At 37.3% G+C, this 14,594-nt stretch overlaps 1 protein-coding gene across 3 annotated transcripts in view; it reads right to left on the bottom strand.

The window, feature by feature from the left end:
- Window positions 1–9,803: 9,803 nt before the first annotated feature.
- The window catches only part of LOC110103988 (probable magnesium transporter NIPA2), a 30,445-nt gene continuing 25,654 nt past the window's right edge, over window positions 9,804–14,594 (bottom strand). For all 3 annotated transcript variants that reach the window (XM_028700704.1, XM_028700707.1, XM_020832904.2), the window contains exon 9: window positions 9,804–10,326. In XM_028700704.1, coding sequence (XP_028556537.1) covers window positions 10,168–10,326 — 159 coding nt within the window. In that variant the 3' untranslated portion in view covers window positions 9,804–10,167. The remainder of the gene's footprint in view (window positions 10,327–14,594) is intronic.

Here is a 14,594-nt window from a genome sequence, read left to right as displayed (position 1 = left end):
CATAGCTTATATATATATATGAAGACTTGGAGCTTATTTGAAGTAATTGTAGTTGCAAGTAAAAATTAATTATAAAATAATTGAGATGAAATTATTATTTTTAAAGAAAATTTTAAGTTGTACTTCCTTTAATGTACAGAATTAAAGAAATATGCTTGATATTTCATTTATTGAAAAAAAAATGTCTAATAATTTATTTTGGGCCAAAATACCCCTTTGTACTTATATCTGGCTGCATAAGCAGAACAACATCTCACCCTTCCTTTTTTTTTGGGAAAAATTAAGGACTAAGCTTGTTGCGTCATGGAGTATTCGCGGCGGTAGAGAATTATAAAGTTTAACGTCTTGGCATTGTACGAAGATCCAGCACACAATCAGATAAGTGAGAGGGTGTAGCGTTCATAATAGACACCATAATTTTTACGTGGAAAACCCTTAAAAAAAGGGAAAAAAAAAACCACGGGGCCTGGCCCAGTTTGAATGAATCCACTAGTATTTGCAGTCGATTACAAATGAGGCCCTTCCTTGGGAGAAGACCTTGGATCGATGTAATAAATGTACATCATATAAAGTGCATTACATAGTGGGAGTTACATATACATGTTTGTTTGGTCGGAATGGCCGTAGTCGGTAAGAGAACAGAGTCAGAAAGACCGTTGTCTAGTGATGGAGGTTGGAAGAACCGTAGTAGGTGACGAAAGTCTGAAGGACCGTAGTCGGCAGGAGTCTGAAAGACCGTTGTTGGCATGAGACCGGGGTTTGAAAGACCGTTGTCTGGTGATAAAGGTTGGAGTAACCATAGTAGGTGACGGAGGTCGGGAGGATCGTAGTCGGTAGGAGACCGGGGTTTGAAAGACCGTTATCTAATGATGGAAATCAGATTGACCATAATAGGCGACGGAGGTCGGGAGGATCGTAGTCGGTAGGAGACCGGAGTTTGAAAGACCGTTGTTGGCATGAGACCGGGGTCTGAAAGACATTTGTTGGCATGAGACCGGGGTCTGAAAGACCATAGTCTGGTGATGGAGGTCGGAAGGACCATAATAGACGACGAATGCCTGAATGACCGTAGTCGGTAGGAGACTGGAAGACCGTTGTTGGCATGAGACCGGGGTCTGAAAAACCGTTGTCTAATGATGGAGATCGGATTGACCATAATAGGCGACGGAGGTCGGGAGGACCGTAGTCGGTAGGAGACCGGGGTTTGGAAGACCATAGTAGGAGGGCGATACTTCTATAGAAGTTCGGGTGTCAGGTGGTGGCCTAGTGGAGCTCAGGATCATTAGTGGTGGTCCGGAGGAAGTCCAGACCTCAAGTGGTGGTCCGGCAGAGTCTGGGCTTCAAGTGGTTGTCTGGTGGAAGTACGGGCCTTAGGTCATTGCCTAGTGGAGCGCAGTGCCTTAAGTGGTGGTCCGGGGGAGCAACGGTGTCAGGCGGTGGTCCGGAGGAGGTGAGGGCCTCAAGTGGTGGTCCGGCGGAGCAACGGCGTCAAGCAGTGGTCCAGCGGAGGTGAGGGCCTCAAGTGGTGGTACGGCGGACCAACGGCATCAGGCGATGGTCCGGCAGAGGTGAGGACCTCAAGTGGTGGTCCAGCGGAGCAACGGCGTCAGGCGGAGGTCCGGTGGAGCAACGGCGTCAGGCGGTGGTCCGGCGGAGGTGAGGGTCTCAAGTGGTGGTCCGACGGAGCAACGGCGCCAGGCGGTGGTTCGGCTGAAGTCCGGCGGTGGTCGAGGAGGCAAGGAAGCAAGAGCGATCTCTGATCTCTCTCTCTTTTCCTTAGGCTTCCCTCCACCTTTAATAAGGAGAGGGAGCTCTATTTATAGATTTCTGGAGTGGCATTCCCCGTAAATAGGTGAGAGATCAAGGGTAAATGGGGAGTGGTTGGATGGACGGCCGATATTGAACCCCCTGATCATGGACCATTCGTTAGGCATTTGGAGGCTTTATTGATTTCAAAATTCGGTGATCTTGGGCTCGTTGAATTCGTCTCGTAGAGCCGTTCGGTTCGAGTATAAGCTTGTTATGTTTGGAAATCATTTGATAATCCAAATTTTGGTTTGAATCTTCCAACAGCGCTTCGGTTCCTTGATTTGGACCCATCTGGGCTCGGATTGAGTCGAATTTGGTGTCGTTGGGTTCGTATTTCCGAGACGCTCAGTTTGACTATAAGTTTGCTGAAATCGGAGTTCGAATGGTCTCCGAATTAATTTTTGAAGTTTCCAATTTGAATTTGCATCGAGATTCACGCCAGATTAAGATAATTCTTTGACGACGTATCAAAGCTCATTCTATAAAAAGAAGGTGTACATATTAAAAACAAAATCAGCCATCAATAAAAAATGAGGCTAGCCAAAAAATAAAGGAATGCATGTACAACATAAAACAGAGGAACATAAAAAATAAAAACAGACATAAAGGAGATCGACATATGTTGAAGTTAAGATCTCCTTTGGTTGCCCGAAGACCATCCAAAATGAGATCGACAGGCATCATCATCGTCCATGACCCAAAAATAGCATAACAATCCAAACCCTAAATTGTAAATCGAAGGCAGGATAATGGCAGCGTTGAGGCATCACAAGAAGCAAGCGATCAATAAAGACATTAATGAATACAGCTGTTGAAGATAGAGTAACCAAATAATCGAAATCACCAGCTAGCGAAAAAGGAGGTTTTGCACCTTCAGTGGAATAGCACATATAATCAGAGCATCACAAAAATTCCTCCCACACAACAAAGCTCCCTAATCAGTAAGAACAACCATATAATAGTTCAAACACGGAGTAGTAAAAACCTGAAAAATTGTTACTAAACCAACCAGAACCAGAGTAAACCAATAGAAAATAGCTCAACTGTAACTCAATTTCAGCCTCTCTTTTATGAAGAATCCACATTTCCATCTATCAAGTTTAAGGTATACTACTCTAGACTTTATATATATATATATATATATATATAAAGTGATAGCACAAACAACCTTAGCATTAAATCTCCAATTATTGTGTTCAGTTCAGAGAAAATAAATCATAGCATAAAGAGTGAGGAGAATCTCATCTTTCAGGGAAGTGATTATGAAAATGGGGAATCAGTTTAGTCAAAACCTGAAAGAAATAGTCATATTCAAACATCAGGTGAGAGGCAGATTCAGGGCAGCCGTGACAGAGAGTGCACTTGAGATCCGAAATATGAACATTCCTTTTAGAAAGAGCTTCAGCCATTTTAAGCCCTCGTCTCAATGACAATTAGGTATAATTGTATAAATATAAAATATCATAGAATGCTTTTTATGCCAAACCAATGGATGACAATCATAGGTGGTGTTATTCGCAAAAATTTACAAGAAGTAGCCTTTAAAAGAAGAGTTCGCAGCATTATCCCAGTTTGGAGAAGTTAAGTGATATAGAGATTGCCTGAATATAGTCTTTGATGTGTTGGCTGATGACATCAGGTAATGACCAAGTGTTCTCATGCATCCAGTTGGCAATGGTGGCTTTCTGATTGCAATGCGAGCTGGGTAGTAATTCAGGAAATATGGAAATAATTTTATCATTTAGACACCAATAGTTCGATAAAATAGATACAGGACTGTTATGAGCAATATGAAACTTAAATTTGTTGCTAAATAAGGTAGTCATATTGCAGATGCTTTTCCAAAATGCAAAGCTGTTGTGTTGGCAAGTTTTACAAGGGGAAATATATCTAACTTTTAACCAAAAGGATAGGGGACATGTAGCATTATTATAAAGTCTAAGAATTATCCACAATTAAAGGCTGCTCTTAAAGCATGAAAAAAGGCAATACCCAAGCCATCGTTAGAGTATGGTTTGCAAGTATTTCTCCACGAAATAAGGTGTAGGTTTCTAGATTGAATGTCACCATATAAGGGAAATTTCAAGCAAAGTTTGTCAATAGCCTTAAAAGTTATTTTAGGTACTGTAGATCCCTTAAGCCAATAAGCCACCAGATTTGTAATAGTAAATTTGATATATTGCATCCTACCTGTAAAAGAAAAAAGACTAGCTTTCCAACCAAAAACAGGTCAGTAACTTTTTCAATCAAAGGGGAGAAATTAGAAACTTTGATTCTACCCAAGGAGATAGGAAGGCCCATATAAGATATTTTGGTGGCAATATTATGGATATGTAGTGCTTGAGAGATTCTAGAAGCATTGAGTGCATGAGGGGATACTACAAGAGAACTCTTATGCAAGTTAAGGTGCAAGTCTGAATAGTTGTAAAAGTGCTCAAAAACTTCACAAGGTGATCATAGTTTTGGATGGTCGCTTTACCAAAAACCAGTAAATCAACGACATAAGAAAGGTGAGATAAGCAGAATCCATCAAAATTAAAACCGTCAAAGCTCTCAGGTTTAGAAGTGTCATCGATAAAATAGGAAAAAATGTCCATGATGATGCAAAAAAGATAGGGATTGAGAGGGTAACCTTGCCTGAGACCAGATGTAGAGCTAAAATAGCCTTGAAGATCCCCATCTATACAAATTGAGAAGTGAGTGTCATTGATACAAGCTTTAATCCATTTAATGAAAGTAGAGGGAAACCACTTTTGGGTCATTCTTGCATAGAGAAATCCCTAGAAACATTGTCAAAAGCTTTCTTAATGTCTAATTTAGAGCAAAAGTAGCTTTCTTTGTGTTTCTTGTTAAAAAGCCTAAGAATCTCTCCTGCTAAGATATGGTTGCCTGTGGAGAGTCTGTTGGTGATGAAAGCAGCCATACTATGATGGATAACATCGGGTATGATTGGTTTCATACTCGTGGGAATAATCTTAGCTATAATTTTATGAAAAACATTTCATAGCGCAATAGGTCGAAAATCATAAATGCTCTCATCAATATTATTCTTGGGAATGAGAGCAATTGCAATTGTCTTAACACGGTTCGAAAGGTAACATTTACTGAAAAAAATATTTGATAGCCTTAAAAACCTCTGGTCTAGTGATATCCCAAGTATTTTTTGTAAAACATAAAATTAAAGCCATCGGGTCTAGGGGCCGAGTTGGAACAGCCAGAAGAAATGGCTGAGACGATCTCCTCATTCGTAATCGGCATAAGAAGGGAGTGAATAGCAGCATACAGAACAACACTTCCAATAGGAATATTTTCAATATCAGAAAGTATGGAGGGAGATGAGCTGTATATATCTTTGAAGTGTTCTATAATACTTTGAATATTATCAGCTTGAGATTGATTGTAAGTAAGAATAAAAGCATGCAGAATACTTCTATTGTGAGATTTCCTCTTATGAATATTAGAGTATAGGAATTTTAAATCTTCGTCGTCATTTTTAAGTCATTTCACTTTAGATCTTTTAATAGTCCATGCTGCCCATAGAGAGTTGTAATAAGCCAGTTCGGCATTGCTTCTTAAGTTTGTCACACAAAGACACATTAAGAGGGTATGAGTCAATAAGCAACTGATAATGTTGTTATTGAGAGGACAAGTCAGCACATTTGCTCACAATGAGATTAGAGGATTCCCAATTCTTTGTTTTAATACTTTCCTTCTACAACTTGATCTTATTGTAAAAGCTATTGATGGGGTTTCCTTGAGAAGAAATGACAAAAATGGATATGAGAGACTCCCAAAAGTCTAGAATTTTTGTTCAATAATTTTTGTACATAAATATCTGTTTAACAATCTTAACAGAGTTAGTCTTGAGAAGCAGCAGAGTATGGTCCAAAATGGAATTGTTCATCACTTTACAGAATGTATCAGGAAAAGCTTTAGTCCAAGCTTCATTTGAGTGGGCACGGTCCAGTTTGAGGTGGATTGGGTTTTCTCCTCTTTGATTATACCTTGTAACTTCCACAAGGACATTAGTGTCCAAAATGAGGAAGTTGAAAAGGTCAAGTCTATGTGCTACAATTTCATTTCCTTCAGACTTTTTGGATTGGAAACAACAATAGTTAAAGTCTCCCATCACCACCTAAGGAATGCTAATTGGTGGCTTCAATTTCCTGAGATCATCCCAGAGCAGAGAACGCTCCTCAAAAGAGTTGAAAGCATAAACAACATAGATAAAATAGACTAATATGAACCATGAGAGATGATGCCCAAAATCATTTGCTTAGAAGTGAAGGTTTGGGAGACAGAGATTTTGTCTGAATTCCACTTAATCCATATTTAGCCAGGAGAGGCAAGCTTAAAGTTATTAGAACTAAGTTCATTCTCAAAAATTTTGTGAATCAAACAAAACCAAGGGTCGTTAAGATTAGAGGAGAGAATTTTGTTTTCATGAAGACAGATCATGTCCATATCATGATCACAGACCAAATTCCTATAGCATAAAACTTTATCAGTGTTATTGAAGCCATTGATATTCCAAACAACAATATTAGAATGGGTCATGAATTAAAAGGTGGAGGGTTAGGGCATCTACTGGAGCCCTTTCCTTTGGTATTTCTATGAGATTGGGATACATCCTTGGGAGGAACTGAGGGTGATGAAGAATTAGAAGAGGGGTTGAAGATGGATTGTAAGTTGAGGGGATAATCATTGGGTAACTCTTCTGGCTCCTGAGTAGAGGAAGCTTCAGATTCTGATGAATTTTGTAGTGTAAAAATTTTATTAGGTGAAAGGATTTTTGTAGGTGAGGTGCCCAAGGGAGGATGCAAAGGATTAAAGAAGAGGATGTAACCAGGGTGGGGGGATTTAGTGTGGGAATTAGCTTGGTGGCTGGGCCAGTGGTGTTGTTAGTGTCTGTAGGAACAAAAATTTGGGGATATAGGCAGAGGGATTATCAATTTCCAATGGAATATGTTGGACTGAATTGTCTAGGATATGCAAAATTTTTGGTGGAGGAAGGATGCCTTTAGGGTTCTGAGATGGCGGTCTCGGTGTGCAGCTTGTGCTTCTCCCTCTTTGATGCTTGAAGGTGGGTGATGTTGAAGTTCAATGTTTGGATTATAGGGACATGAGTCTGCATGATGATTTAGAGATTTGTAGATGGCGCAGAGAGACGGGCGCCACTCGTATTGGATTTTGAGATTAAAAATCTTATCTTCAATAGAAATTGGGATGGTTTCATGATAGGAGGCAGTGGAGTTGACTTGGACACAGACTCTAGCATACATGAGCTTGGATTTGGAAGCGATAAGAGCATCGATAGCAAGAGGATAACCAATTTTAGTGGCGATTTTTGAATCCCTATCAGAGTCCATCAACATAGGTGTAAATCTTGAATCTTGAACCAAATGGGCACTGAGGTAAACTCTTCCCTCTTATGACTAAATTGAGAAAATCATTTTTGAAATATGAAATATTTACCAAAAATGAACCATGCACCTCTAGAATAAACCATTTCATAGTCTTCTGAGCTGGAAAATTTGAACATGAAGAATTCATCACTAATGGAGATAAGTTTAATATTACATTTAAGCTTCCATTGCTTCCTTACAGCATTAAGCAAAGCTTCATAGAAAGGTCTTTTCCCAGGAAAATAACACACAAGCGTCAGGTTCCACTCCTCAACAACATCAGCTATGTCTTAAGTGTGAAAGTCAATGATTTCCTTAGGGGTTGGAGGTGGAGAGATAGGGAACTCGCAAGTTGTTGGCGAACTCGCAAGAATGCGGTTTCATGGTAAGGGGTTCGAGGGCCCAATAGGTTTAGAGGGGAAAGAGGAACTGGGAAGAGGTGGGAATGAAGAGGAGTAAAGGGAGGCCGATAGTAGCAGGAAGGAACCTCAAAAAGGCCAAAGAGAGAGGAGGCGGGAACAGAACAAAACCCTAGCAGAGCTTCTCTCTAGATTCTCTCACTAAAAACATGTAAAAATTTGAGGATACATCACCCTCACCCTTCCAATTTGACTTCTTCGTTATTATCCTCATCTTGACTTATTATAAGTTAGACACATTTAATTTTTTTTTTTAAACATGAGTAAAATAATACTATAAGTTAGACACATTTAATGTTTAGATAATTTAATCAATACAATAAGTCAATGGTGTATGAATTAGTTAATTTAAAATATATATATATATATATATATATATATATCAAGTGTGTATATAGATTAATCATCATACAAACACTATTTAAACATATGAATAAATTAAGGCTTCCTGTTATATGTTCTCCATTATGTAATTCTGTGAAAGTCTTCTCTCATTGTTTATCTCGAAGTTGGTCATGAAACTTGCATCAAAAACCAATAACATTTATCACATTCGACATTATAGTAAACAAGAATGTAATTTAAACATGATTTTTAACAATTGATATCAAAGCTAGTTGGAGTTGGTGTGAGAAGCAATGTATATAAAGTGCAAATTTATTTTCATTTAGAAATAGTATCTTTAACCCATATGTCATATTGTTTGCTCCATCATAATCTTTGCCATGCATTCTTGAGATACTTGAACCATAGGTTGAAAGTAATTGTTCAATAGATATTTTGAGACATTTGGTTGTTGTCTTTGAAACATAAAGAATACCCAAAAACATTAAATTGTCTGACAATTTTCAGTAACATATTGCAACACAATAGTAATTTTCCCTTTTAAAGAAGTGTCACGAGATACATCAACAAGAATAGAGAAGAAGCTATCTCCAATTTCCTTGGTTCTAAAGTTTGATATTGTCATTGATGCAACACTTTTGATATCATTTTGAATTTCAGATATATTTAGTTTTAAGTACCACATCATTTATATTGTCATAATGCTCAGCTAGAAACTAACGAGTTGAATAAAATTTTCTTGATTTTTTTTATGTGTCGGACTCATTATGTCCTTCAAAAGCTAATCATTATCTTAGAAGAAACTGCACGCAATCAATAGATGCATTTAGACGAGTACGATATACAATTGTTGTATGATCAGATTACTTCTTAAAGACAACCAATATATTGACTCTGACTCATTAAAAATTCATAGTTTCGCCGTGCAGTATTATGAGCACTATTATGAGTCTATGACCTCCTATATGCACTTCAAATATGTTAACTTTTTTCCAATTTGAAGATCTTTTTAGTTTAGATACATTGCCATCTTTGTTGCCTCTCAAACTGTTTGAACTTTAAATATTGGGTTGGGATTAGCGCCAGCCCCCGCATGACGGGCCAGCAGCGTGTTTTCACTCCATAAGAAAGTTAAAACTATGAGAAATTCTTGTAAAAAAAAATGATAAATTTGTGATTCTGCCACTGAAAATATTATTATTTATAAAAGTAATAATTAAAATATTAAAATAAATTCTCTAATAAATATATATTATTATTAATCAAAATTTAAAAAATAATATAAAATAAAATAATTTGTGCTTTTTAAAATTGAGGGAAATTATTATAAATGTTTATAATTTAATGCTATTTAATAAATAAATAAAAATAGTGTGCAATAAATGTTTCCTCTTCATATATTTTTTATTAAAAATAAATTCTTTAAGAAAAAAAATTAAGTGAACGCTAGAAAGTATGTATAAGACCATACAATAAATTCCTCGTATTATTCTTATCACATTCACAAGGTCATGATCCATTCCTAAACAATGAGTTTGAATTAAGGCTTCGTTTGGGACGGCTTTCTTCCCACTTTTTAAAGCAGCTTTTTAGTACAAAATTTAAAATTTTTGTACTAAAAAGCCGCTTTAAGAAGCAGGAAGACAGCCGTCCCAAACGAAGCCTAAGATTATTATGTTAATACACTTCGTAAATTGTTTATTATATTGATATTTCATTTATATTTGCCCTTGAATTTTATTTGATGGCACTGGTGAGCATAATGGCTGTAGTAAGAGGTTGTTACAAGGTCTTCAAACATGAACAAACAGTAAAGATATGAGAATGGCAAAAACAATTTTCATGTAGTTGTTCTAACAATTTAAGAGGGCTTATATATACAAATCAGCTCGATTCAGTCTCCAATTCGAATTTTACTTGAAAACAGAACTAGAACAATATGAAGGTTACCAAAGAACAAAAAATGAAGAGGAAAAAGAAATACTATTACAAGGTGTTTTGTATCTTGGGATTGTTGTTTTCAGCTGCACCGACTTCCTGCAATTGAAATTTGTGATTGAAGACAGTATACATGAAACGATATAGCCCTCGCAAAAATTCCACTGAACCTCGTAGGTGAATCGGCTTGTGAATTCAGAAAGAGCCTCAGTAAATCAAAATAGTTGATTCTATGATTCCTTTTTTTAGTACTACGTGTTGTTCAATGCGTTTGGTTCATTGGGTTCAGAGTTTGTTGGGCTACGGTTACCCATGTCCATTGTTTTGTGCAGAAGAAAGGTTCCTGAGAGTATTGTAATGAATCCACAAAGTTCAGTTGCAATCTGTGTAGCATTCTGTGAGTCCCAGTCCTAATTTTGATGCAATCAAAAAATAAAAGTTACATTAGAATATTCTATTTATTATAATTCAAGATATGCTAATCAGTAGCTTGAAGGAAACTGCACTTTCATCAAAATATAACAATAATTGTATTTGTTAGTAGATCTTGACCAGCTTGGTTAACTAGATGTGTGCTACGAATGCAATGAATTGCTAAGACTAGACAGATTGAACAATAATGATTATTTAAATCATGAAAATTTGTTAAGAGTGAATTTACTTTATTCCAATGTATTTACTTATGCTCATTTTGCAGAGTTTAATCCATACCGTTGATTCCAAACAGCCACACTCATCTCACCATTAGCTTATAACCAACTCTTTAAAAGCCACATATATATCTCCTATACACCCATTATATATATATATACAATATACCAATGTAATAACTACTAAAATTCTGTAAGCAATGTAAGTTGTTTTCCTTGGGTTTCTGCTCTGCGATTGCTCTCTGTTTTCCTGGTTTACATTTAAGCAACCTGTTCTTTAACTTCTTCATGGTATCAGAGACACAAACTTAACCGCACTCCTCACCATTCTTTCTTCTCTTATGGATGACTCCAGCAATTCCGCAATTTATACATCATCAGCCCCAGCCTACAACAAAATACCTGATCCCAATTCCCTCCTCCCTCAAGTTCTTAATGTCCAATCTTAAACACAATGTTAGCATTTAGCGTAACGATGATAATTATCCTATCTGGAAACCTCAAGTCATCCAAATGTTTTAGGCTAACTGTTTTGAAGGATTTTTCGATGGATCCATGAGCTTTCAAAGCAAGCAAATCACTTCCTCTACCGAAAATGAAATTACAATGATTCAATAACTTTCTTCCATCAAATCCTTGGTTGATAATATTGTTGCAGCTGTACCATACATCCTCCATGGCTTACCCCCCTACATATCAAACCTTCAAAACTATAATTCACACCAAACTTACTCTCATCAATCTCGACAATATGTATTCCTTAGTTCATATGCACTGAGGAAATCAATATTAAAAAATGACACCTCCAAAGAGGTGTTATATGGCAATACTCCCATTGCTCTTGCTACTCCATGAGCTCATTCGTTTCGATCCAATCAGGGATGAGGTTATGTCTCTCCACCCTTCACTGCTAGAAATGCTATCTCTTCCTATCATGGTAGTTGGCCGAGCTCCACTACAGGACCAAATTGTCAGATCTATGATAAATTTGGATATTCCGCTCTCCTGTTGGCGTCTTTGCAACTTACAGTACAATTCTGACTCCACAATAGCAGACACTCACTCTTCACTTAATCTCAACCGTCAAACAATGACTGATATTTAAATTTTGGAGCTTCCGAGCATCTTAGTGCGTACCCTCAACATCTACAGTAGCCTATGCCATATACAGAATCATACAACATTTATGTTGCCAATGGAGCTGCTTTTCCCATTCAGCAAAGTGGTTATGGTCTTCATCCCACTACAATCTCTCACTGTAAGCTGCTTTGTCGCAATCTTCTTCACCTTCCTGAAATCTCTCACAAGCTCCTCTCTATTCATAAACTCTCATTTGAGAATAATTGTTCTATTTTATTTGATGCTTTGAATTTTACAATCAAAGATCTATTAACCAACCAAGTTCTTCTTCACGGTCACAGCTGTAATGGCCTCTACTACGTGAACACCAGTAGCCTTTCTTCATCACTGCAAGCACTTCATCCTCAACTCAGCTCCTACTCTTTGTGGAATGCTCGTCTCGGCCATTCTCATCAACTGAAACTAGCTACCTTAGCCAAGCAACAACTACTTTAATGCATCCATTCTACTACTTTTTCTGCACCGCATTAATGTGGATAAAAGTAAAAAATTCTCTTTTAAAAAAACATCAATACATACTTCAAATCCCTTAGACCTTATTCATTCAGATGTTTCGGGACCATCCCCGGTTATGTTTCTCAATGGATTTAAATAATGTGCGCTTGTTATTGATGAATTCTTAAGATTTCTTCGGCTCTAAAAAATTTCAGCAATTCACCTTGATGTCTAAATTTTTTTTCAATACTCTAACTAAAATGTTGAGATCAGATGTTAGTGGTGATCCCACTTCTCATTTCTTATAGAAATTTCCATCAAATCATGGCCTTATTCACCAATTCAACTACCCTTATACCCCTGAACATAACAATATTGACAAACATAATCATAGGCATCTCATTGAAAACACAAGTACTCTTCTCAACCCTACTCGCCTATCCCTTCATATCTAGACAGAAGCTCTTCTCGCTACCTATCTCATCAACTGACTTTCCTCTGCTTCCATCAAATTAAATGAGTCTCTATCAACTATGCCATCAAAAAATGTAATCCTTTATTGACCTCAAGTCTTTTGGCTGCTTCTGTTACCGATCACATGCGGTTAAGGCTACCCGCTTAGGCGGATCTTACCCAAAATTACAAAAAAAAAAAAAAGTCTTTTGGCTGCTTATGCCTTCCATCTTTGCAATCCCTTACTCCAAACAAGTAAACGCCTCCCTCCACCGAATGTGTATTCCTTCAATAAACTTCTTCCCACAAAGGCTATCGTTGCTACAATCCTCTCACTGGCAAAATTCAAATCTGTAGTCATGCCATATTTCACGAGTAAATTTTTCCTTATCACAGGAATTCCCGACCTTCAACTTAACACAATCCTTCTTCACATTCCTCTCCTCTCACTTTCATTCCCTGCTCTACCATTCCTGCATCTCCAAACATCACCTCACAGATTCCTCCACCCACTACCATCTCTACCTCTACAAATTCTGAAACCTCACCCACCACACCTTCAATTCATACACCCTCCATTCCCCTCCCATACATCCAAGCTCATCACCACATCCCTCCTCTCCTCCAGCTCACTCAACTCAACTCACCCCATGCAGATCCACCTGAAGAGAGGACACCCAAAACCAAAACAAATCCTCAATCTTTCAGCAGAATTTTAGCCAGTTTCACGCCCACATGTTACAGTTACACTCAAGCCACCAAACATCAAGAATGGCCTTGCTATGTTTGCCGAACTTTATGCTCTACAAAAAGAAGACACCATGTCTCTTGTTCCCCCCACTTCTAACCAACAATTTTAGGCTGTCGGTGGACTTATAAAACCAAATTAAAATCTAAGGGTACTATTGATCATTTCAAAGCTTGTCTTGTAGCTCAAGGCTTCAAACAAAATGGGGTATCAATTATTATAAAACATTCAATCCAGTTGTAAAGATGCCAACTATTCATATACTCCTTATCATTGCTTTACATCACCATTGATCAATGCTCCAACTTGATGTCTCCAAAGCCTTTCTACATGGCTAACTTTCTGAAAATGTTTATATACAGGAACCACCAGGCTTCACTGATTCACAACATCCTATTGATGTTTGCAAACATCACAAAGCCATTTATGTCTTAAAGCATGCTCCAATACCATGGTTTCTTACTTCTCTAACTATCTTCTTAGTCGTGGATTTAGGTTCAGCAATGCAAATCCCACTCTGTTAATTTATTCCAACGGCAATACTCACATCCACCAACTCATTTATTTGGATGACATATTAATCACTTGCAGCCATCCCTTTACCATTTCTGCCATCATGGCGTATTTACAAAGCCACCTTTCTATAAGGAGTTTGACCCTGTATCTTTCTATTTTTTTTTATGAAAACTTGTACTTTGATCACTCTAAAAAAATTCCAACAAATTAAAAATAAAAACAATATAGCATTGCTCCTCTATGTACTTTCTTTTGTGCATGCCCGAGCCTGTGTGATAATGCTATGCTAATGACTAATAACTTATGAAATTTTGCTGTTCTTTCAAAAAAAGAAAGCAACCTGGAAAATTCAAAATTTATAAAGTTTTACTCCTGAACAAATCACCTAAAGACAACATAGAGCAACAACATCAAGCCTTTGTCCTATTACGTGGGGTCGGCTACATTAATCCTTTTTCTTCATTGTGTCCTATTAAAAGTCAAATTATCGTTTAAATCTAATGAAGAAAGATCATTTAGAACTCAAAAAATACAAAAAATCAGAACACTAGTACTACTGAGAGCAGATTTACCCAGGTTAGTCTCTTCGTAAAATAATGTGCTCTGGAATTGACATCAAATATTTAAACAACCAAACTTAAATTGTAAACCATTAGAAGATTATAAGCTTCATTAAAGGCATTTTCTATTATAGCTCCAAGAATTGCACCTTGTTTGTGACTTGTGAGACTAGAAA

This window comes from Dendrobium catenatum, unplaced genomic scaffold (genome assembly GCF_001605985.2).
Source record: "Dendrobium catenatum unplaced genomic scaffold, ASM160598v2 fragScaff_scaffold_142, whole genome shotgun sequence".
Classification (NCBI taxonomy): domain Eukaryota; kingdom Viridiplantae; phylum Streptophyta; class Magnoliopsida; order Asparagales; family Orchidaceae; genus Dendrobium; species Dendrobium catenatum.
Note: the sequence above shows the minus strand (reverse complement) of the source record. Positions and strands in the feature narration are given on the sequence as shown.